The sequence below is a fragment of the Sebastes umbrosus genome, chromosome 1 (genome assembly GCF_015220745.1).
Source record: "Sebastes umbrosus isolate fSebUmb1 chromosome 1, fSebUmb1.pri, whole genome shotgun sequence".
Lineage (NCBI taxonomy): Eukaryota > Metazoa > Chordata > Actinopteri > Perciformes > Sebastidae > Sebastes > Sebastes umbrosus.
Genome location: NC_051269.1, coordinates 8617869 through 8644440, shown reverse-complemented (window position 1 = coordinate 8644440; position 26572 = coordinate 8617869). Strand labels below are relative to the sequence as shown.

At 41.5% G+C, this 26572-nt stretch overlaps 1 protein-coding gene and 1 long non-coding RNA gene across 3 annotated transcripts; one reads left to right on the top strand and one right to left on the bottom strand.

Moving 5' to 3' along the window:
- Positions 1–180: 180 nt before the first annotated feature.
- si:ch211-236d3.4 (protein FAM107B) lies at positions 181–25177 on the bottom strand. 2 transcript variants are annotated; one of them, XM_037774612.1, is made up of 5 exons: positions 24889–25177; positions 16333–16408; positions 7812–8016; positions 1488–1650; positions 181–553 (listed from the first exon to the last, which is right to left on the bottom strand). In XM_037774612.1, exons 1-5 carry the CDS (start codon positions 24910–24912, stop codon positions 437–439), a joined length of 585 nt encoding a protein of 194 aa, XP_037630540.1. In that variant the 5' UTR covers positions 24913–25177; the 3' UTR covers positions 181–436. The 2 variants fall into 2 exon arrangements, with proteins under 2 accessions (XP_037630540.1, XP_037630549.1); XM_037774621.1 differs by lacking the exons at positions 16333–16408; positions 24889–25177 and adding an exon at positions 13577–13759.
- On the top strand, positions 6172–6789 carry LOC119491039. Its single transcript, XR_005207525.1, has 2 exons — positions 6172–6396; positions 6685–6789. It is a non-coding gene; the product is annotated as an uncharacterized LOC119491039 (long non-coding RNA).
- Positions 25178–26572: the final 1395 nt, after the last annotated feature.

Sequence of the window (26572 nt, the reverse complement as noted above, 5' to 3'; positions counted from 1 at the left end):
CTCAGAGTGTCATCAGTGTGTTTGTGTCCTCAGAGTGTCCTCAGTATGTTTGCATCCTCAAAGTGTTCTCTGTGTGTGTGTCCTCAGATTGCGCTCAATGTGTCCCGAGAGTGTCCTCAGTATGTTTGTGTCCTCAGATTGTCTTCAGTCTGTCCCAAGAGTGTCCTCAGAGTGTCATCAGTGTGTTTGTGTCCTCAGAGTGTCCTCAGTATGTTTGCATCCTCAAAGTGTTCTCTGTGTGTGTGTCCTTAGAGTGTCCTCAGTATGTTTGCATCCTCAGAGTGTCCTCAGAGTGTCCTCAGTATGTTTGGGTCCTCAGAGTGTCCTCAGTAAGTTTGCGTCCTCAGAGTTTCCTCAAAGTTTCCTTAGATTGCCCAGTAAACATGTGGACAGTCTCTTTCTCAGTTCACCGTCTCCTGCAGGACAGCAGATGTCTCTACACTTCCTTCTCCTCTTTACTTGTAAATGACGTCCGTCTCAGATTTTCCTTCACTTTGACGAACTCCGGAGCTTTCAGGTTTTCCTCCTGCTCCTTCTCCTGCTGTTTGTCCAACTGCAATACCAAGAGACAAAACGTTCAGTACAACACCAAGAGACGAAATGTTCAGGACAACACCAAGAGACAAAACATTCAGTACAACACCAAGAGACGAAACGTTCAGGACAACACCAAGAGACAAAACGCTCAGGACGACACCAAGAGACAAAACGTTCAGGACAACACCAAGACACAAAACGTTCAGGACGACACCAAGAGACAAAACGTTGAGGACGACACCAAGAGACAAAACGTTGAGGACGACACCAAGACACAAAACGTTCAGGACAACACCAAGAGACAAAACGTTCAGGACAACACCAAGGCACAAAACGTTCAGGACAACACCAAGAGACAAAGCGTTCAGGACGACACCAAGAGACAAAACATTGAGGACGACACCAAGACACAAAACGTTCAGGACAACACCAAGAGACAAAACGTTCAGGACTGAATTGACAAAGGAAGGGTTGAACAAGGGTCAGATAACCCTGGTCATCGGTGTGAAAGAGGTATATGTCTTTGATCTATATATATATATTTGTTTTAATCTTCAACTATATTGTTCATCTTTAGTTGCTGGCCTCAGTGTTTTTCCCCATCAGATTAAAGTTGAACAAATATAATGTAGGCTGGAGCCTAATACACAGTCAGATTCCACCACTTTATCATCCATTAGCGGAGGCTCTGCCTCATATTTACCTGTTGCCATGGTGAATCGTAGTATCAGAGCTCTATTGATGATGGCTTGTTAATGTTCAGGTTCAACCTACTCAGAGTTGATTGAACTGACTCTGATCAGCTGCTCTGGAACCTCAAGATTAGTTAACTCAGAGTTCAGGCTTAAACTCAGAGTTTGTTAAACCTGCTTTCTGAAGCGGGGCCCAGTTGTTATGTTGTGTGTGTGTGTGTGTGTGTGTGTGTGTGTGTGTGTGCGTGTGTGTGTTACCTCGTCCAGTTTCTGGTGTCTCTTGAGCAGTTCGGCCTCCAGAGGAGAAATCTTCCTGCGAGCTTCTTCTTCCTGTTTCCTCTGTTTGATCAGCTGATCTCTTTTCCTCGACTCCAGAACTCTCTGCAGCTCCGGCTTCATCTCCACACTCACCCCGCTGCCTCTGAACACGTACACACAACAACATATTATACTTATATATTTTATAATACAACCTGAGTGTAATAGATTTAATGTTTAAAAACTCTGATAATTATATATCAGGCAATAGTTCCATAAACACACAACACAAACGTACACGAACATGTGAAGAATAGTGACTGATTCATACTGAGAGTAACATTATAAACCTCGATGGTGCACAAAGTCTGTTTCTAAACTCTGTTCTGACATCTATCTGTTAACTGATCTACTGACATACACTGTCATACTAGCTTGTCGTGCAGGAGGTTAAATAAGGCTCCAAACTTGCGCTAAATTTTGGTGAGGAAAAACTGACATGGCGATATTCAAAGGGGTCCCTTGACCTCTGACTTCCAGATATGTGAATGTAAATGGGTTCTATGGGTACCCACGAGTCTCCCCTTTACAGACATGCCCACTTTATGATAATCACATGCAGTTTGGGGCAAGTCATAGTCAAGTCAACACACTGACACACTGACAGCTGTTGTTGCCTGTTGGGCTGCAGTTTGCCATGTTATGATTGGAGCATATTTTTTATGCTAAATGCAGTACCTGTGAGGGTTTCTGGACAATATTTGTCATGTTTTGTGTTGTTAGTTGATTTCCCAAAATAAATACATACATTTACACATAAAGCAGCATATTTACTTGACTATTACTTGACAAATCTTAATTTAAGGTACATTTTGAACAGAAAGAAAATGTGCGATTAATTTGCGATTTATCAAAATTAACTATGGACATAATGCAATTAATCATGATGAAATATTTTAATGAATTGACATCTCTAATATATATACACTGTATATAAAAACAACAACTTTTGTAAACAATAAGACAGTAGTGCAGTGGTGCAGAGTGCAAAGGATGCTGGAATAAATAAGGAATTAGGATTATTGTAACAGGTTGCTTTATATATATGAGATAAATATGACAGTAGATACTGTACACTGTATACACAGCGTGCTAAGATTTATATTATTTATATTTGTGATATTTACATGTAAAAACTTTATTTAAACTACAGTATAAATAAAATTAACTAATATATATATATATATAGTTTGTTATAAGTTTATACACTTATAATATATAACTGTATATGTGTTTCTGTGTTTCCTCCAGCAGAGGGCAGTCTGTTATAACTACTAATAAAACTGTGAACAAAAACATCATATTATGTGTTTCTCCACACACATTGTGTGTGCGTGTGTCTGTGTGTATGTGTGTGTGTGTGTGTGTGTGTATGTATGTGTGTGTGTGTGTGTGTGTGTGTACATATAATTTTGCGTGTCACAAACATGTGATATGATAAAATAACATGTGATGTGATAAATTCACACAAAGACATGTTGTTTTTACTTATTATCATTGTGTTCTTTGTGTCAGTTTTATCTGCTGCATCATCAGCATTTCATCAGCGTTTTCCTCCTCACTGTTTCGATGTCCGCCTACCAGCTCTGTTTATCTTTTATCTTGTCTTTATCTTTATCTAAGTTGTGAGTTTCAGTTGATTCGTGTTCCAGCTGATGATGTTGATGAGTGTGTTTTGTTTGTGTGTCTCTGGGCCTCCTCCAGCTTCTCTTTTCCTCCTGAATGATAAAACTGAAGAGAAAAAGCCGACCTTGCCTTGCCCACAGTGTTACAGCTCTGAGTGTGAATGAGCGACTGTGTGGAGGTGAAAACTTTCCCAGCGTCCTCGGCTGCAGGCCTGTGAGGTGGGAGGCTGTTGCTTAGCAGCGTCTGCTCGTGTCTTCAGAAACTTCACACCATCTGAGCAGGATGGTTGGAGACAGACGCCGAGAGGACGGCAGGAAGTCTGATTCTCTCCGTGTAATTAAAGAAAATACTGCTCTTTGATTGGTCGGCTTGTGTCAGTCAGCTGATGTTGAGCAGAGACGTCCCTGTCCTCCCTGGGGCCATGAGCTAAATTCTGTTGTACCCTCAATTTCTAAACATACAGTATGTCAGTACAAACAAAATGTCCTCAGTTTCTAGAAAAATATCCCAACTGACTAAAAATGTCCCACTTTCCAAAACGTCCCCACTTCTCTGAATGTTCTCACTTTCAAAAAATGTCCTCACATTCCAAAATGTCGTGGCATTTTTTAAAAAAGGTTCTCACTTTAAGAATAGTAGCCTAATTTTCCAAAAATGTCCTCAGTTTCTCATAAAAAAATCCCTAAAACAGTCCCCACTTTCCATAAATATCATAAAATATCCTCAATTCCTAATCAAATGTCCTCATGTTACAAAATGTCCCCACTTTCAGAAATGTTGTACCTCTTGGAAATAGTCCTCATTTTCAAAAAAATGTTCTTACTGACAAAATTGTCTTCTCTTTCTAAGAATTGTCCTCGTTTCCTACAAATGGTCCCACTTGTGAAAAATGGTCTTATTTAGCAAAACTCTGCTAAGGAGCCCTCCTACCTGAGCCGTGAGCCGTGTAAACCGTTTGTCTTTGCCACACAGTCACACCTGACACCCCAGTGCTCCCACTACAATCCTCCCTGCCAGTGGCGTCGTCAGCATCGGGCTTCTGGGGCTTTAGCCGGGAAAGTTTTTTGTCTCGGCCCGAATCTTTCTGACTGAGGAAAAAATCTAATTCTCATAGTGTGGATGAAGTGAGACTGAGGGAGCAGGGCTGGGGAGCTTCCTCTTGTAACCTAGAGGCTACAAGCTCAGCCGGTCCATCTGCACGGCGTGCAACGCTGCTTCTGTCAATAGCGTTTGTCTCTGCCAGAAAACGCTGGCTGGGCGCTGGGGAGCGCTTCATCCACGACACCAGCCTTTCTGAAAAGCTCAGAGATTTTTAACTAGAGGCGCTAACAGCGGCAGCACAAAAAACAGTGGGAGGCTCAGAGCGTAGACGCTGGGTGCAGCTAGTTATGGGAACAATGTTTGAGGTAAAACATGATTTTGTCATGTAGGCGTAGATGACATGAGTTAAAGGACATTACAGGATACTTGGAGAAAAGCGAGATGGTCAAAACACCTGATATTCCCTAAATGGTTGTACAAATAAACAAGTGTTTCAATTGAATTTACTGTCATCAGGCTGCTGGTTAATTTTATTTATATAACGCAAAATGCCAAATTTCACAGCAGTCCAAATGTAAAAATTAACTAAAAAAGTAAAGTAGCAATTAAATCTGTTTGTAGGGTGTAATATGTGGCTACACGCTTCCAAATACATTAGACCTCTCTGCATTGTACACATCATATCCCCTCTAGATTCTTCTTTGTGAACCCCCAACCATAAAGTTCAAACTGCGTTTATGGGAGGTGCCATAGGTTTGAGAATACCCTGCAGATGTCCATTTTGTCCTGAGCAATTGTCTTAAAGCTGTAGTAGGCAAGATTGGAGCAAATATGATTAAAAAAAGTTATTTTTATAAAACGGTCGCTATATCCTGACAGTAGTACATGAAACAAGTAATCTGAAACAAAAATCATGTTCCTCTGGGTCCTCCGTTGTCCTCCGGTGCTCTGCAAGATTACACAGACCGGAGGAAAACAAGCAGTAAGAGCTGATCGGAGGTCTGCTGTCAATCTGCTGTCGATGAGAGCCGGTTGTCAATCACTCGCGAACTCCGACCAAACGGTCAAACTAGGCAGCGCTGATCAAATATGAATTGACATTATGTTACGTTAATGCCTATTTCTGTGTGTACTGCCCAGTATGCCAAGCTAATCAACATTTAAATTCCATATTTCATCAATAGTCAGTCCATTGCTTTCCATCTTGAATTAGTCCAGAGTTGTGACTAAACATTGACTGAGAGACCAGATAATCATTGTCTTGTTTTAAAATGATGTGTGCCTATGAGGAGAGCCATCATGCCCATATATTGTCTGGACTGGTACTCTCATGTGTTGCTGCTGGAGTTTCATTTCACTGTGCACGTGCATATGAACGCATATGAACGCATATTCACGCGCGGTTATCTTTTCTGAGCTGCCACACCACAAACACATCCCATTTCCGCAGCAATAGTATTTAAGCACACCTGATCCGTTCACTTCCTTTCGACTCACTTTTCTACCCCCAGCCTTTTTTCTTTTCTCTTACCCTTCTTTCTCTCTCGTTTGATTACAGAAACCATTGGAGGCTCTGTGAAAATCAGAGCTCAAGAAGTTTAGACTCCCCCGGTTTCCTCTATCTCGAGCTGACACGGGTCCATCGTCGCTCTCCTCCATCCATCCTTCCACGACCCCCCTTTTCCTCATCCCCCCCGCCGCAACCCTTCATCCCTCATTCCTCGAGCCTCATCCTCCTCCCTAACCCATTCCTCCTACATCATCATTGCTCCCCTCTATCTTCAATATGTAATAGACTATTCCAAACCCATACCATTATTGGCGTGGTCTTTGTTAGTGAATAAATTGTTGTATTTCACTCTCACTATTGTCAGGCGCAAAGTCAAAGAACACAGCCCTGGAAGTGGCTAGCAGGCAAGCAAGACACAGACAGAGCAAGAGATGCACTACCTGTAAATGACTCCTAAATGTGTATTAAGGTCTGTTTATAAGGTAATTACTTTTTGCAAGCTTTTATTTTGAAAATCGCCTTTTTACATTACGTGACTTTTATTTTGACGCCACCTCCTGGCGGAAGAAGGATACTGCTACGGAGATTTACTGAAGGAGGGAAAGCGCGCAATTGCGCTGCTTTATGTCATCATAAACTGATAATTAAGCGCCTAGCCAGTACGGGAACAAGGTATTGTGTGTTGAATATGTTTTATGATTATATGCAGTAACATTTTGAGATTTAGATGAACGCATTTACAGCGTCTGTGTTTAATTGTGTTGTCATTCTGACGGTCTTGCTAACATTAGCTTTTCATGGACATTGCTGTAATGCTAGCTTTCTAGCTTTTCATGTGCACATATTAGGCTTAAGGTTTGATTAATGCTAATATGTATGGCAAATACAGTATATGGATAAGGTTTGTAATGTTTACATTTTTAGTAAGAGCTCATTGTATTTTATTTGTCTGTCCTTTAGCTCTTACGGTGTTTTCTGAAGAAAGGTGTTTAAAGAAGAAAAGGTGAATTTGTGTTCAAAATATGGCTAACGGCTGAACATAAATAAAAGGCTTCTGAAACATCAGTACGCTTCACCATTGTCTGGCTGGGGTTCGCTACACCACCCAGCTCTTGGTTAGCAAGACAGGCAGACTAGAGAGAGATGCCCTGCAAGTACTGATACTCAAGTACTTGCAACATATTTTCTTCAGACGATGCATCAAGAGATTAAAGTCATCAACCCTCAATAATCTGGACCAATAATCTGTTCCTTCGCTGAGAGCTTTAAAGTGACTCAGCAGCAGGTAGTAAGAGAATATATTTAATGCTCTTGTGATTTAGAAAACTGTGAACTTAAGTGACAGTATGAGGCAGAGAGTTTGTCCATAAATGTTCCCACTTTCTAAAAAAAGTCCTTTACTTCCTCCAAAAATACTCTCAATTTCTAAACATACAGTATGTCCTCACATTCCACAATGTCCTGGCACTAAAAAAGAATGACCTCAGTTTCAGTTGTCCAACTTTCCACAAATGTCCTCATGTTCTAAAATGTCCTTGTTTTCTAAAATGTCATACTCTCAAAAATGGTCCTCATTTTCCTAAAATGCTCTCACTGTCCAAAAATCCAAAATATATCCTCAATTTCTAAATATATGCTCTCCCATTCCAAAATGTCCTCACTTTCCAAAATGTCCCCACTTCTCTGAATGTCCTCGCTTCCTGTATGCCCTCACTTCCAAACAAATGTCCTCACATTCCACAATGTCCTAGCATTTCTTTTAAAAAAGGTCCTCACGTTAAGAATAGCAGCCTAACTTTCCAAGAATAAACTTTCCAAAAAATTACCACAGTTTACACAAATGTCCAAAGACTTCCTCAATTCCTAAACAACTATGCTCATTTTTCAAAATGCCCTCGCTTCCAGAAATGTTGTACATCTCGGAAATGCCCTCATTTATTCAAAAATGTTCTTACTGTCTTAATGTCCCCACTTCCCAAAAATGGCCTTATTTTCCATAAATGTCCTCACATTCTAAAATGTCCCCACTTCCCAGCACCGTCCTCACATGTATATGTAAACAAACACGCACACACACACACTGGTACCGTTTGCAGCTGCTCATCAGCTCTCGGTGAAGCTCTTGGTGACTCTTTGAAGCTTTGACAGGATTCACCAGTTTCTTGGGTTTGATGAGGTCGTCGTCTTCGTCTCCCTCTAAATAGTCAGGCTGCGGGACGTAGCTGGATACCGGGGACGGTTTCCTGTGTACGCCCCCAGACCGGTGCTGCTGTAGGTCTGCATACGCTGAGGCTGAGGACACAATCACAAGGACGCTCAGATTAAATGGATTAAAAGTTGATTTAACTTTACTTGATTTGCTCTGCAGAGGATGAACCGTTTATTGAGTCGATGATCTTTGCCCCTCAGGACAAACCTTACATCTGCAGTAAAACATCAGGATATGTGTTCATGTAATAAACACTGCAGCCTGTAGGGGACGCTAGCAGGGATTTGTTGTCATGTTGTTTGTCAGAAGGAAGCTGTGTGTTTGTGAACACAGGCGTCCATGTTTTCAGGCTTTAGTCTGAATCATAGTGTTCCCGTCTCTGTCTGTCCATCGTCCCTGTTTGTCTGCCAGAAGAAAGGACAGATTAACAGGCATTTGATCCGAGTCCTCAGATATTCTGGGAGACAGAGATCAGATGTCATACAGTTCACTTCACACAATGACCTCTTTCTCAAGTGCAACCAGAGACCAACGTCCACTGCTGCTTCATATTTCACAAAAATGAAATGAGCACTGGATGCGGCACACGGCTGCATGGATGTGGACAGCTGCTGGAACAGCCTACGCTCTTCTGGTTTCACACTTTCCTCCAGATGTTGAAGCTGGTGCACAGATTTGTTCAGACTCCAGAGCATCAGTGAGGGCTGACACTGATGTTGCAGGATGGCTGGTTTAAAGGTCCTAGATTGATGGCGTGTTAACGTGTTGACGTGGACCCCCCTCTCCCCCTCCCTCCCAACTGTGGAAAGAAAACCTTCTTCGATGCGCTTTCACAGCCTGTTTCACCAAATCTGCAGCATGCAACCGATAACTTGCAACTTGAGAAAATTGCGCAGTTGTCGCAGAAGCGCAGCACCCATCCTCTGGTTCCCCCTTCAGGTAAACACTGTTAACTCTGTCAGCACTGTTAATGCTGTTTTCATTGTTAGCGCTGTTAGCACTGTTAGCCGAGGGCCTCTGGCTCAAGCCCCCAGGAAGTGCGTCAGTCGTCGATCCCAACTTTCGCAGTGGCCAAACGGCAGTACTGCAACTTCCCGTGTCAGTCACGTGACGCATTGGGCCCAAAAATACTTTTTCCCATAGACTTACATTGGGAAAGAGACGTCTGTAACTCAGCAGATAATTTATTTTGAGGTGAATCAACTCCCCAGTACGAACACTCTAATAGCCTTTATTTAAAAAAAATAGTTTTTAAAGTTGTAAAATGCACTAATAGCCAAATCCAGAGTTATTTCCCTTCCTCCGTTCATGTGAGTGAGACCCAGACCGAGGCTGGAGCGCAAGCCCTGACAACAGCGTGACTTTGGGACCCCGTGACCAAGTCATGTGACCGAGCGGACGCTACTCCGCCAATCATCTCGGACGCTACTCCGCCAAGAAGGAAGTCAGGCCATTTAGGCTTCATGCGCCAATGAGCAACTCTCATAGGAATGACTGGGGCCCCGCCTCCAACGCTGTATCCAGTTCTCTTTATACATCCATGCTCTGGCTCGGCCGTCGCCACGTTGAGAGCCTTGCAGAAGCAATAGAAATGCTCCCAATCTCGCATTTAGCACCTTTAAGTATCAAAAGAAACACCATTATTGTGACCAAAGCATGAGCATGGAACTCACAAATTGACAGATATTCATGAACCTGGAGGCTAAAAACATTTCTGATCTTTGTGTTGAGCTTTACGACTGAGCTGCTGCTGCTCCTCCACATTTCCACATTTACAACACTGACATTTCACTCTGTGAATGTAGCACAGCAGAGATTTGAGAAAGTCTCTGATTGGATGATCTTACAGCAATGCCTTCTGGGACTTGAAGTTGTCTTCTCTCCTACAGCTGATCTGGACTCAGTCTGTGACTTTTAACTTGATTTAATCTCAGAGTTTCAGAGTTGTGATGATTCAACAGGAGAGTTGAATCAGAGGACCGATGCAGGAAGTGTGGACGGACTTTGAGATATTCTGTGGTTTCATATTGATCTGAGACAGGACGTGCAAACTAAACCCTCTCTGTAGTTTATCGACATCTCTGTGAGTGCCTGTTATCTGGTTACAACTAGAAGCTGTGATACCTCTGTGAGAGGAAGACTGTCTGACTCCACCTCTGCCAGGAGGAAATGTGATCATGTTTCACAGTAATATCAGAACATAATGTATTTTCTCATTAATTCATTCATCCTGAGAAAAGAATCATACTGAAGTTACTAAATCAGATCAAACCTGCTGCTGCAAAGTGCTCAAAGCATCTTAAACCAAAAAGCGTGAGATGAGTTGTGTCGTCTGTAAAGGTGAAACTCATCCTGCAGCTTCTGATTTGATAAGCTATATATCTAATCTACTAAAAACAGTTCTTTACATTTCTAAATTTGATTCAACATTCTGGTTGGACTCTATGGTCAACAATAACACAGATAATAATAATAGTCACTGCAACAAAATCTGAGAAAATGTAAAATATTTACATGTTTAAATTTAAATTAAACCAAAATCTACAAAATATTTCCATTTCTCTTTGTGTTCAGACTGAATAAACATTTCAGTCACTGGCGATTGTTTTGACATTTTACAGATTTTGTAAACAGATTTGTCAATTAATCACACAAACAGAAGTGATAACTGCTCAAACAGAAGGTTGAAGTCTGCCTTTCTCTTACATAAACACTCAGGTCACATAGTGACGTGTTGCAAAAGACAAACTAGTCTGAACTTTGCAGCTATTGATCAGCTCCTAGAAAAACAATCCTGCTTTACCATTTAAAAAAACAGTTAAAAAGCTCTGTTTGCTCAAACCAGGACTAAAATACCAGAAAATATTGGACCAAACCAGAACGAAAACACCAGAGAATATGGAACCAAACCAGGAATAAAATGCCAAAGAATAGTGGACTAAACCAGTTTTAACAAAGTTTTAACATAATTTTTGTCTGCACGTACGAGTACGATTACTGCATTCACAACTCTTCAAGCTAACCGCACCAGGGGATGAACCGCACCAGTTAGAATAAAACGGAGTAAATTTTGGCTTGAGAAACCGCACTAAATTACAGATAATATTGAACCAAAAACAGGACTAAAACACGGGAGAATATTGGACTAAACAGGACTAAAACACCAGAGAATATTGGACCAAACCAGGACTAAAACACCAGAGAATATTGGACCAAACAGGACTAAAACACCAGAGAATATTGGACCAAACCAGCACTAAAACACCGGACACTATTTGACCAAACCAGGACTAAAACACCGGACACTATTTGACCAAACCAGGACTAAAACACCAGAGAATATTAGACCAAACCAGGACTAAAACACCGGACACTATTTGACCAAACCAGGACTAAAACACCGGAGAATATTGGACCAAACGAGCACTAAAACACCAGAGAATATTGGACCAAACCAGGACTAAAACACCAGAGAATATTGGACCAAACCAGGACTAAAACACCAGAGAATATTGGACCAAACCAGGACTAAAACACCAGGGAATATTGAATTAAACCAGCACTAAAACACCGGACACTATTTGACCAAACCAGGACTAAAACACCGGAGAATATTGGACCAAACCAGGACTAAAACACCAGAGAATATTGGACCAAACCAGGACTAAAACACCGGACACTATTTGACCAAACCAGGACTAAAACACCGGAGAATATTGGACCAAACGAGCACTAAAACACCAGAGAATATTGGACCAAACCAGGACTAAAACACCGGAGAATATTGGATCAAACAGGACTAAAACACCAGAGAATATTGGACCAAACGAGCACTAAAACACCAGAGAATATTGGACCAAACCAGGACTAAAACACCAGAGAATATTGGACCAAACCAGGACTAAGGCCGGGTTCACACCTAAAGGTCCAGTTCCTTAATCTAACCACTGCAAAGATGATACATTATTTCAATTTCAACAACAATGTCAACAGTACATCAAAGTACACAACGCTTTGCAGAAAAGACCGTCTGATGACAGAGTTTCTTCCTGCATTAATACATTGTTTAATACCCGCTGTCTTACGAGACGTTCATATGCAGGTCCACTAAAGTCTGCTGATATGCGCTCCAGATCAACACCGACATGAACAGAACCTGACGGTGCTCCATGATCTACGATGTCCAGCTAAAAATTATGAGCGACTTTTTGTCTCTATTGAATGACTTTTCCACTTTGTGAGTTTTGTTTACAATTTCTGGACCGTTTGAGGTTTGCCTTTGTGAACGCAAACCGGACCAGTTGGAAAATTTAAACGATGTATCATCCTCGTATTGGTTCGGTTCAGGAACCGGACCTTTAGGTGTGAACCCGATCTAAAACACCAGAGAATGTTGAACCAAACCAGAACTAAAACACCAAGTCTGCATGACTCCACTTTCCTTTAATTCTTCTGATGAGAAGAGATTTTGTTTATTACGTAACAATCTCAGCATAGTAAGTTGATCTAAACTCCCACTCAAATCCAATTTCTCTACCAACAGTGACTTCATCTTCATCCTACGCTCCCCTCGTCCATAACCGACTTCACACTGTTTTATGAGCAGTTAGCACCACGCTGCTCTCCAACACATGACTCAAGAGTTGAATTATTCATAAAATGTAAATTATAAACTCAAAATATCCTGATACCACTGCCAGTGGTGGAAAGTAAGTATTACTCAAGTCGTGAATATTTCCATTTCATGCTACTATAAAAAATAACATTTAAATATTGTACTTTTACAGATATAGCTATGGTTATTAATTGTAACATTGACACACAAAACCAATAAAAAGATCATAAAATATGTGGCATTGTTGTACATTAAACTACCCAACGGCACAAGGACAAGTTAAAATGACCTCCACCTTGACATAAAATCACTTCTGTAGTTTGTTTTAAATAGGTAGTAGTAGTTTTTGAATGCAGGAAATTAACTTGTAGTGTATTTTTACACTCTTATATTAACACTTTTACTTTCAAGTCCTAAAATAATAAATCATGTTCTTAAATGCAATTATCATAAAATAATAATAAAGTTTCTGAGGTATATGAACCATATATGACTTCTTAAAACTGCAGATAATCTCCATCTTCATTTATTACTAACTATGTTGACAATTAATTTATTCCTAAATAAATTATTCCAGTTCCAAAATAACAGTAAAACAACTTGATTTGCATTAATAATCTTATTTAAGGTGGAGATTCTAGTTTTTCTTCTACATATTTCTACATATTCACCAAACACAGATTCAATTCAACATAAAACTCTGACATGCAGACAAACAAAAAAAGAAAATAACACAAATTATAAACAGCTTATAAAACAGTGAAACACAACAAGTTAAAATGACTTGTTTCATATTCTGCAGTTATTATGAAAGTATTTGGACAGAAAACAGAACTCATTGATTAACAGAGCGGAAGGATCATTTTTAGAAGAATGAAACTAAATATCTCACAAAATCCATAAACACAACACAATAACTCCACGCAGAATAGTGCGGCACACACCCAGCAGGAAAATAATGAATCAGTGTAAGTTTAGAAAAAGCTTCAGGAGGATCCAGGATCAGTCAGTCCTCCTCTGGTTCTTACCAGACTTCACCATCCCCTCCCGGACTGTGGTGGACAGGTGGAGGCTGCTGCTGGTCCTCTGATCCATCTGATCCATCTGATCCAGATCCAGATCCAGGTCCTGGTGCTCCTCATGTATTTCAGTCTGTGTGAACCTTCATGTGCTTCATGTAGGAGCAGCAGCGCTCCTCTCCTCCCCACTGAGTCGTGCAGAGTGTAAAACAACGGTCACATGATCCTCCCAGTGTTTCCCTCCTCCTCCTCCTCCTCCTCCTCCTCGTCCTCCTCCTCTCATCCTCCTCCTCCTCTTTGTGAAGCAACATTTCTGCTCTCAGCCTTTTTCCCACGCTGCCGTCTTCAGGTTTCATGGGTTTGAAAAAAAAAACTGTCAACAAGTGAAAGCTTGAAGACGGTGGAGCTGAAAACTCAACAGGGTTCATCCTCTGGGAAGCATGAATGTCCATACAAGTCTTCCAAAATAAAAAACTAAATACATTCTCTGATGTTTTCTGTCAGTGACTTCAAGACTGTTAGAAATAAATCAGTTTTATGACGTGACAACAGTGTGGCTGGAGGTTTGGTTTCAGACAGACAAACAAACAAAAGGAATACTAGCGACCACGTTGTGTGAGCTGATGGGGATCCAAATAAAGAATAAAGAATATCTCATACGGACTTAAAGATGGATGCACTAAAGTATTTATCATCACTGAGGCTGAAAATGAGCTTTGGATGGAGCTAGGCTAGCAGTTTCCTCCTGCTTCAAGTCTTCGTGCTAAGCTAAGCTAAGCACGTCCCGGACCTCTCTCTGCAACCCGTTCTCACTCCCAACTCGTCAACCGCCGTTTGGTCAGCGTCTCTCGGCATCGGACCGCGACGCACGGAGGCACCCTTTAACTATATGTGACGAACCGGGCTTTCAACTAACTACAATGTTAACCCAGCCGCGGTGTTATTCAGCTGTCGGAGCAAGTGACGTAGTATTAATAGTGTGAGGGTGTCCGTTCAGGGCAGGTGGGAGGGGTCAAACAAAAACACAAGACTTTCACCCAGGAGACCGCTGCTCGTGTCCCGTGTGAAACTAAAATTAACGTTGACTTATTTTGTCACGTCAGTCGTTAGTCACGTGACTTGTTGGTGTCGTCAGTGCTCCTAATGGCATCTGCAAGATTTCACAGACCTACTGCCTATTTTGACCGTTTGATCAGAGTTTGTGAGTGATTGACAGCTGCCTCCGTTGAATGAACAGCCAATAGGAACGCTCTCTTTCTGAAACTATCTGTGATTGGACAAAGTCTTCCGTCACCAGCTAGATTTTCTAAAGCCTGAAAACAGAGCCATGAGGGGGTGCTGAAGTGTAGTTATCTCTCAGAACACTTGAATTACAATATGGTGATGATGTTATCATGGAATTTTTGCCCAATGATGCCAAAAATATTCTGCCCACTGCCGCTTTAAGGCTACACGTTACAGGGCTTAATGCTCGATTCTGACTTTTTTCCCCTAGATCCCATCTTTTTATTGACTGTTCACATTCATGTTTGAAGTGTGAACGGATCTCTGCCCTGAAACGTCTCGCATGCAACCAATAACGTCACACACATGAGGGACTGATGCCCGACGGCCCATTGTTCCGAAAATACACACTGGAGTTGTTGGAGTCCTGTGACTGCCAAACCCCATTAACATATTGCTCAATTTAACAGATCAGGGTTTGCTGTTATAGAGGTGATATGATATGATATATCATATATCATATCATATATCATATATGATATATGATATGATATGACTTTATATGACTGCTAAAGAAAGACTTTTCATTTTGGCTGATGTTTAACTTTAACAGCTCTTCTGTGAACTAAGTTAATTAAACTAAAGTACGATGTGTGACGTTACTGTTTGATATCCCCAAACACCGCCAGTCAGCACATCCACGCAATTCATATAACATGTGATTTCATTAAATCAGAGTTCTGCTCTGTGAAACATGACGATTTTATCAGAAGAAGTGGGTGAATTGTGAAAAGTCTGTTTGATAAGTTCATTTACATTTTAAATGACTGATGACGAGTTAAATAAAGTCTTCAACTGTTTCCTACTGTCGGAGGAAAACCTCCGTCGACATATTATTAAATTTAACGGAGCCCAGCTTACCGGTAAACATCTAAACAGTCATTTATGATTTTTTACGGCTCATAAACAGACACTAATTAATTTGGCGAACATTATTTAACATAATTCAGTATTAATCTGAGCTCCACGTAAAGTGAATAAACGTAATGTTTCCCAGATAATGCACGTCTGCCATAACAACGCAGTTTACACATTTTTCATAACTGCTGCTGATTTATTGTTATTATGTTATAGGTATAACGTGGAAACACACATGAATTCCGATATGATCGTTCTCACAGCGGTCACATGGCCAGTGATCAATTATGTATCGGATTTAGGACCACATATGAAAGTGGCCCACATCTGATCGGTCCACATCTGATCTGAAAAAATCAGATCTGTGTCACATGAGAGCGAAACAATTTGGATTTGGGCCAAATTTGCTTGTAGTGTGAACGTAGCCACGTGCTTCATCGTGTATGTTATCGTTTATTCACTGAATATCTTTTAAATGTCTTTAAAACGTATCCTCATGTTGTCATCAGATCAGCTGCTTCATTACAGCCCGATAACACTGAGAGACAAGACAACCATTCACAGGTCAGACTCCCAGAGTGCACCATTGTTCCCTGACGGTAACCTGAGAGGGACAAACTTACCTCTGCCGTTTGGATGCTTTCCGTTTTTCACACACTGCTGCTTCGGCGGAGGCTCGTGCTCGATGGTGTACGCTTTCTGGAAAACACAGAAGAAGAAAGAGAGAGAATAAGGTCCGGACTGGCTGAGTGTTGGAGGAAGGACACATGGACAGAGCAGTGAAGAGAGACGATACTGAAGCTAGGAAGCTTGTTTCTCTGCTGTGAAGTCGCTGCTTCATCAGTTTGTGTCAAATGAAGAAAACCAGGAGATATCGCATTCTTCTTTTGGCAACTACATTACCCACAATGCAACAATTACCCAGATCTACAAAAACTTGCAAAAACTCTTGAGAGACTCGCTGCCTGACGACCTATCCTAACCTCAGGTTAACTATTCGAGGTCACTGCCTAACCTCAACAATCTCACTAGAGTTTCCCCAGTTTGCTGGTTCCCCTCTAGCCACTACCGGAAGTTTGAGTGTTATGTGTCCTCTCAGAGATCTGTGCTGTATTTTGAGTATTTCCAGTTTTTGAGTATTTGGTGTTGCCAACACGTTCTCACTCCCAACTCGTCAAATCCTGTCGCTTGGTCAGTGCCCCTCAGCATCGGAGACCGACGCACGGGGTATCCGTCTTGAGTTGGACGGACCAGGGACGGCTCGTCAATATACGCTAGTTATATGCATAGTGTCCTTTCAAAATAAACTAAAAGCCGTTTTCACAGGATCTTAGGTTTAGGCAACACAACCACTTAGTTAGCGTTAGGAAACAGTCGTGGTTGAAGTTAACTTCACGTGACTGACAATACCAACGAGTCATGTGACTAACGGCGTATGTGACAAAGTAAGTCAACGTTGCTTTTAGTTTCACGCTGGACACGAACGGCGGTCTCCTATTTGAAAGTCTTGTGTTTGTTTGACGCATCGACCAACCCTCCCGCCCTGGATGGACTCTCACGCTATTAATACTTCGTCACTTGCTCCAACCGTCGGTGGGTTTACATTGGAGTTAGTTGAAAGCCTGGTTTGTCACGTACTGTCGCTAAAGGGTTCCGATGCTGAGGGGCGCTGACCAAACGGCAGTATTTGACAACTTGGGAGTGAGAACGGGTTGATGTTGCACTTGCTTTCTTGAGTTGAGTCAAGCTCAGCCTCCTCCTCTCCCTCTTCCTCCTCTTCCTCGTCCTCGTCCTCCCCTCTACCCCCTTGTTTCTCAGCTGCCCGTCTCCTTTCAGACTCCAGGTCAGTTGGACGGCGTCCCCTCTGACTGAATGGACTTTGTGTTGGTTGCTAGGAGACTTCATCAGGCTTCAACATGGTGACAAGGCCCTCACTGTCTAATAGAGTCCCCCCCCTCACCCCCGCTTCCCCCCCAGGCCTGAAGGAGGAGGGGGAGGCGGAGGGGGAGAGGGGGAGGGAGGGTGTCTCTGGAGGTGACATGAATGTTGTTTACTGCAGGATGAAGATTTAATGAATGATCCATTCTCCTAAACTGGTCCCAGTCTGTCCACCAGGAAGTTAAATGACCAGTTTGACCTTTGGTGAACTTTTCTTCTTCCTCTTCTTCTTCTTCTTCTTCTTCATCTTCATCTTCATCCTGATGATGATGCAGGTGACACCATGACGCCCCCCATCAGGACAGGTTGCATTCTAAACTTGTGGTGCAAACAGCATTAACGAACTGAATGTCACACGGTGGTACTATTATACTACTACTACATGAGTCTCAGGAAAGGTTTGAAACCACTGGTCTAAATCAAATGAAACTCCACAGCTGATGTGAGATCAGCTGTGTCCGGGTTCAGAGGACACAGTCAGTCAACCTGACGGGGGATTTGAACCTGCGACCTTCAGGTCTCAAACCCGTCTGTGGTGTCAGGTTGAATCAGGAGCAGAACTGAGCTGAGGACAGTCTGCCCTCTGCTGGATATACAGCAACATTACACCTCCGACTGTGGAGGGAAAAACTCTACACTCAAAAAACTCTCAGCAAGAAACAGAAAATGTCAAACTGTTCCTATATATTGTAAAACGGTCACTATATCCTGACAGAAGTGCATGAGACAGATTATCTGTTTAAAAAATCATGTAATCATCACATCTTGTTACCTTAGAATGAGCCGTTTATATCTACATAGGGAGCAGGTCCTCTTCACGGAGTCCGTCATGTTGCACCTCCATGTTTCAACAGTAGCCCAGAACGGACAAAACAAACTCTAGCTCTAGAGAGAGCCGTTTTGTTACCTGTTAACTGCCACCGTAGTTCTCCGACACGCTTGTAAAACTCCAGTAACGTGAGCTGCAGAGTGCAAAGCCGTGGTACCACCAGCCTCCATCTGACTTCTGTTGCTCCTAAAGTAGTGTTATTATGGTAAGGATGACCTCTGAGCGAGGTGAACAGCGTTACCCGCATCTCACGTTACCGCAGTCTTGGAAAGGGAGTAGTGAGCGGAGGGGTACTTAGCTGGTTGCAATCTGCAACCACACCACTAGATGCCACCAAATCCTACATGCTGTCCCTTTAAAGCACAGGTTATATCTGAAAATATATTAAATAATGACACATTAATAATCCCACAGAATATTTCTGCTTCTATTCCCAAGGTCAGAGGTCACATGTATGATCGTCTAATCACAGTTTAGCAAACAGAGCCAATCTCCGCAGGTGTGTCAGCATTTGTGTTTCTTCTTCTCTGGTTTCTTAACAGATTCATATCAATAATTAAAAAGTAACTAATAAAGGATGAAGATGCATTATTAAAGATAAAGTCATTCAAATGAGCTCCACCTTTACCAGCCGCAACATTAAAGTGATGAACACATTAATGCGTCAATAATTATAATTCAATATATATATGAATTAGCATAATAAGTACTTTTACTTTGGTATTTATACTTAAGTGTATTTGATGATAATACTTTTTTATTTTTATGGAAGTAAGATTTTTTAATGCAGGGCTTTTACTTGTAACAGTCTACCTCTACACCGCGGTATTAGTACTGTTCACTTCAGAGGACTTGGAGAGTTTTCAACCGACTCTCGGGCTGCGGTCGAATAGTCAAAAAAGTTACGTCCTATGTTTTTTGGTATTTATAACACATAGAAAATGACTGCAGTGACAAAATCAATGTTGTACAATTCAAGTAAAGATTCCTGTCAAAAACAGAATCACACCTCCTAAGAAAGATGTTTTCAATTTATCCTTAATGTGGAATTAAACAGCGACGGCGGCTGCTATTGACGGCCGAATGGTGCGTCGCTTTAAATGTTGCTGCCACAAGGCAGGTGGGATGACCTTATCTTCTTTCCTTTGGTAAAGGAAGGTCAGGTGTTCCCTATGCTGAAGGAGATAAGAAAGTACCTTTCCTCAGCATTTAGAGAATTCAACCAGCTCTTATCATGGCTGCCACTTAGATACTTCCGGGTCAGTTCACTCAGTTAGGAACCTGAACCACAAAAATACTTTTTAATCACAGCCACGTCTTTATAAAGCTTCTTCTTCGTCTTCGTCTTTCAGTATTTTTAGCCGCAGGGATTTTCTCGGATCTTAATCTGATGCAATCTGGTTTTAACCCACTGAAGACATCAACACTAAACACACAAACTGTATTATTATAACCTGTTTTCTGTGTTTCTGGACATCAGACAGGAAGCTGTGAATGATCATCAGGCTGATCCTGATTCTGTCACTTCTTCTTCTCCTTCTTCTTCTTGTTAATGAGCAGTGTTACGTAACCGCAGCTGAAAATAGTCTGCAGCTATTTATTCTGTCAGAGCTCATTCACTCGCTCACATGAGTTCATGAACTAAGTGGAACCTGCTGAGAAGATCTGAGCTCTGATTGGTCGAGGCCGGGCCGACGCTGTTTGTTGCGAGGCACAATAAGAGAGACTGGTGTTATTGTATTAATATTATAATAATAAAATATTCATACATATTTTAATTTCCTATGTGTTGAATCCCCTCTTGCTGTCTTTTTAGACAGATAAATATATGTATAAATAGATAAAGATATATAAAAAGATATAGATATAGATAGATGTAGATGTAGATATACTAGGGCTGTCAAAGTTAACACATTAACACAACTTGCAATCTTTAGGTTGTAGCGGCTCAGTTTTAAAGCTAGAGTGAAGATACTGGTATATGTGAATATAAAACCTAAGGAAGCCATCGGTACCAAATGTCAACAACCATGTCATACTAGCTTGTCATGAAGGAGGTTAAATAACACTCCAAACTTACGCTAAATTTTGGCATGGAAAAACTGGCATGGCCATTTTCAAAGGGGTCCCTTGACCTCTGACCTCTAGATATGTGAATGTAAATGGGTTCTATGGGTACCCACGAGTCTCCCCTTTACAGACATGCCCACTTTATGATAATCACATGCAGTTTGGGGCAAGTCATAGTCAAGTCAGCACACTGACACACTGACAGCTGTTGTTGTCTGTTGGGCTGCGGTTTGCCATGTTATGATTTGAGCATATTTTTTATGCTAAATGCAGTACCTGTGAGGGTTTCTGGACAATATTTATCATTGTTTTGTGTTGTTAACTGATTTCCAATAATACATATGTACATACATTTGCATAAAGCAGCATATTTGTCCACTCCCATGTTGATAACAGTATTAAATACTTGACAAATCTTCCTTTATGGTACATTTTGAATAGATAAAAAATGTGTGATTAATATTCGATTAATCACGATTAACTATGGACAATCATGCAATTTGTCGCGATTAAATATTTTAATCGATTAATTAAAACATTGTATTCCACCAATTAATTTTTCAGATTTATTTAGTTAATATTTCAGATTTTATGATGGCTCAACATTTGGATCACATGATATTTTTGATCAGTACTTTACATCATTAGAGAGACATAAATAAGGGATGTGTAATAAGAGAAATGTTTTCTGTGGCCTGATGATGTCACAGTGAGCTCAGTTGCCATGGTGACTACAGATCAAACTGTGAGGAAAAATAAAAGTCTTGATGACAAACATTAGCTAACAAACACATTAGCTGAAAAACTTTGAGCTTCTCTGTGACAAACACCAACATCGGTGAGTCTGCAGGGTCTCGTCTGTCCGCCTGCTGCTGCTGACGGGAACGCTACTAAAAATAGACTCATGAGTCGATCTGAGCGGGACATTACAGCCACATGACCCGGTCTGATACCTCCGTCCACACACACCGCCACCCTGATGTCAGCTGTTGCTGGTCATCATGGCAACAAACACACCCCAACACACCCACCTCAACAGGTGTGTCGCGCCCCATAGCTCAAATATTTGTCGTCTTTCTCTGGTTCACCAGAAACTGTGTGTTCGAGGAATCACAAAGAGGAGCGGGTTCAAGTACTCAAGTACTGAACTTCAGTACACATTCAAGGTACTTGTACTTCAGTATGTTCTTTTCCTGCTACTTTATACTTCTACTGCACTATCTGACAGCTTTAGTTACTTTACAAATTAAAACATATGAAGAGTTAATAAAATCTCATTTCTCGCTTGTTTCACAATTTTTACAAACCAAACAATCAATCGATGAATGGAGAAAATTATTAGCAGGTTATGAAAATAATCATTACATGCCCTTATCACTGCTGACGCCACAACAAACATCCTGTCCATCTCCCGCTCCATTTTATCCTCACTCATGAACAAGACCCCGAGATACTTGAACTCGATCTCTTGGGGCAAGACCGGGTGGCTCGTAATAGCGACCCCGGTACCCCATATTCCCGCAGTACCCCCCACTGGACTCCCCGGGGGACGTGGTCGTAAGCCTTCTTGAAATCCACAAAATACATGTAGACTGGATGGGCAAACTCCCATGACCCCTCAAACAGCCCCACGAGGGTAAAGAGCTGGTCAGGACGGAGTCCGCATTACTCCTCCTGGATCTGAGGTTCAACAATCAGTCAGAGTCTCCTTTCTAGCCCCCTAGAACACACTTTCTCGTGGAGGTTGAGCAGTGTGATACACCAATAATTGAAGCACACCCTCCGGTACCCCTTTTTAAAAATGGGAACCACCACTCAGATCTGCCACTCCACAGGCACTGTCCCCGACCTCCATACGCCTTTTGACTACCTCAGCGACCTCTGCCAGGGATATGGATAAGTCTTCCCCCGAGTCTTCAAAGTCTGCCTCCACCACAGAGGACGTGCTGGTCAGGTTGAGGAGTTCCTCATTCCAGTGCTCATTCCACCGCTCAATGATATCCCCAGTTCGGGTCTGCAGTTCTCCTCCTCTCCTGAACACAGCCTGAGCCAAACCTTTCTTTCCCTTTCTGAGTCATCTAATGGTTTGCCTGAACTTCCTTTAGGCCGACCGAAAGTCCCTCTCCATATTCTCCCCGGGACCTCCTTAGCTGCAGCCCTTCTAGCCAAGCGGTACCTGTCTGCTGTTTCTTGAGAACGCTGGGCCAACCAAGCCCGAACAGCCTCCTTCTTCAGCTTGACGGCCTCCTTCACCGCTGGTGTCCACCAGCAGATTCTTAGGTTGCCACCACGACAGACACCGACGACCTTCCCACAACAACTCTAAGCAGCTGTTTCCAGAGAGGAGGTTTGGAACATGGCCCACTCTTATTCCATGTCCCCAGCCTGCACGAAAGAATTCTTCTGGAGGTAGGAGTTGAAGACCTCGTGGACAGGTGCCTCAGCCAAACGTTCCCGGTTTAACCATTTGGGTTTAACAAGGTCTGTCCGGCAGCCTCCCACCCTATCTGATCCGACTCACCAGCAGGTGGTGATCAGTGGACAGCTCTGCTCCTCTCTTCACCCGAGTGTCCAAGACATACGGCCGCAGATCAGATGACACGACCACAAAGTTGATCATCTCTGGCCTGTTCTGGTGCAAAGTAGACGTATGAACCACCCTATGCTTGAACATGGTGTTTCTTATGGCCAATCCATGACTAGCACAGAAATCCAATCACAAAGCACCAATTGGGTTCAGATCAGGCAGGCCGTTCCTCCCAATCACCCCTCTCCAGGTTTCTCCATCATTGCCCACGTGACCGTTGAAGTCCCCCAGACGAACTTTAGAGTCCCCAGTCAGTGCCCTTTCCAGGACATCACCCAGAGACTCCAAGAAGGCCGGGTACTCTGAGCTGCTGTTTGTGCTGCTGTCAGCACAAACAGTCAGAGACTTCCTCTCAGTGACTCACCGTTGCATAGAGGCGACCCTCTCGTTCTCCGTGGAGAACTCCAACACAGCGACGCTCAGCCGGGTGCTCACTTATCACTTTAGGTTGAACAATAACTTTAATGACTGACCGATTATCAACATAATGAATGATCAGCTGGTCATTTCAGCTCTACCTAAACGTATAGTACAGATTTATCAGGTCAGGTGTGTTTCTGTTTTTGAAGACAGAACAAACTGGAAACCAGAGGTGGAAGAAGTACTTAGACCTTTATCTTAAGTAAAATTATTAGTACCACATATTGCATTCAAAATCTTACTTAAGTAAAAGTACAAAAATATCAGTATCAAAATATACTTAAAGTATAAAAAGTTAAAATAATCATTATGCAGAATGGTCAATTTCACAGTAATATACACTCACCGGCCACTTTATTAGGCACACCTGTTCAATTGCTTGTTAACACAAATAGCTAATCAGCCAATCCCATGGCAGTAACTCAATGCATTTAGGCATCTAGACGTGGTGAAGACGACTTGCTGAAGTTCAAACCGAGCATCAGAATGGGGAAGAAAGGGGATTTAAGTGACTTTGAACGTGGCATGGTTGTTGGTGCCAGACAGGTTGGTCTGAGTATTTAAAAAACTGCTGATCTACTGGGATTTTCACGCACAACCATCTCTAGGGTTTACAGAGAATGGTCCGAACAAGAGAAAATATCCAGTGAGCGGTGGTTGTGTGGAGGAAAATGCCTTGTTGATGTCAGAGGTCAGAGGAGAATGGGCAGAGTGGTTTGAGATGATAGAAAGGCAACAGTAACTCAAATAACCACTCGTTACAACTAAGGTATGCAGAATACCATCTCTGAACGCACAACACGTCCAACCTTGAAGTAGATGGACTACAGCAGCAGAAGACCACCCGGTACTAGCACCGGCCACTTTATTAGGTACACCTTGTACCTAATAAAGTGGCCGGTGAGTGTATATTACCGCTATTTTAATGTATTATAATTATTGATGCACTAATGGGTTCATCACTAGCTGGTAAAGTTGGAGCTCATTTAATTACTTTATATACTGCTGGGTAATTTAATCTATAATAATATTACATTCATTAGTTCATTGTATTTTGTATTACTAATCTGAATCTGCAAAGTAACGTAAGATAAATGTAGTGGAGTAAAAAGTACAATATTTCCATCTGAGATGTCGTGGAGTAGAAGTATTAAGTAGCAAAAGAAATGGAAATACTCAAAAGTACAAGTACCTCAAACTTGCACTTAAGTACAGTACTTGAGCAAATGTACTTGGTTACATTCCACCTCTGATGACAGACTGCAGATGGTAAACAATCTATTGTAACACTACTGAACTAATTTTAGACAAGGACACATGAAACCAGTGACTGACCTTCTTTCCATACGCAGCTCCCATTCTTCCCAGTCTCTTGCAGCAGGTTCACAGTCCACACAGCCTTCCTTTCTTTCTGCCCTCTTTCCTCTCCAGCACTTCTTTTTTTCCCAGCAGCCCCAGCCCCCTCTTCCTCCTCCTGTTCCTCCCACCACCTGGCAGCCTAACAGCCCGGTCGTTGGGGTCTTTTAGCCCACTGAACCGTGAGGCAGCTTCATAACAGCAAAACAAAACCAGAACTGGGCCGAGAGAGGAGAGAGAAGCTGAAACAGTGCGAGTGTTTGACTGTGAGGAGGAAGAGGAGGAGGAGGAGGAGGTGTCTGAGCCACCTGTTACTGCTTGACTCTCTGCTCTCAGCTGTGAGGAGTTAAGATGCTCTGATTGGATTAATGTAATTAAAGGTGACAGAGAGACAGAGACAAGAGAGCAGTGAAGTTCACTTATCTTCAGGATAAAAGAAATGCTAAACCTGAGCAGATAAGACAAAAAGAAACCGTGTAATTCTCAAAGCATCTGCAAACTTTGAAATGCCCCCCTAACTGTGCTGCCAAACAAATAGTGTTTTGGTGCTCTTGTGTTATTTGCATTAAATAAGGTCAAATGCAGACATTTGGCTTAAAGTTGGTCCCACATATATACATCCTCTGGAAATATGAAGATATAAGTTTATAACTTATATGATATATCCATAGTAGAATTTGCATAAGTACATACAGTATATTCAAAATATCTATATGATGAACTTTTATATGGTTGCAACCATGTAGCGTATGTTAAATATGTATATTTACGCATGTTACCTATAAGCCGATATATTATCACATACATACAACGTCTGGATATATGCACTATATGTTAATAACATAATGAAATACCCACAGTAAAATTTGTATATGGACATATATTAAAAATATCATTACGAGGAATTTGTATATCGTATTATACGTTGCAACCATATATATTAACAATATATTTTTATGCATATAAGGCGTATTTTTTACGCCTATAAGGATCTGGATATATTAAGATATACATTTATAACATATATGAAATATCCATGATAAAATTTGTATATGTACATGTATTAAAAATATCTATATGATTAACTTTTATTTGATATTATATGTTGAAACCATTATGTTAAATATATATATATATATATGTATAAATGTATGCATATGCTACCCATAAGGCGATATATTGTTATCACATACATACATCCTCTGGATATATTAAGATATGTTTAAAACACGTGAAAAATCTATAGTAAAATTTGTATATGTACATGTATTAAAATATCTATATGATGAACATTTATATGGTATTATCATATGTTGCGAGCATATATGTTAACTATATATATTTATGCATATGTTACTGAAAAGGTGACATATTATCACATACATACATCCTCTGGATATATGAAGTATAACTTGATAACAATGTATATCATGCATCATGCTGTGTCTTGTGAGGAACGCACTGTTTACCTGTCAGGTCAATTTTCTTTATAGAACCCAATATTATAAATCACAGTTTTGCCTCAGGGCCTTTATAATCTCTGTAACATACGACACCCTCTGTCCCAGCTGTGCCTGCTATAGTTACCTGTTTACATTTTGATTTGTTTGGCTGAAAAGTTGTTTAAATCCGTCAAATCTGATGGAGAAGGGAAAAGACAAAG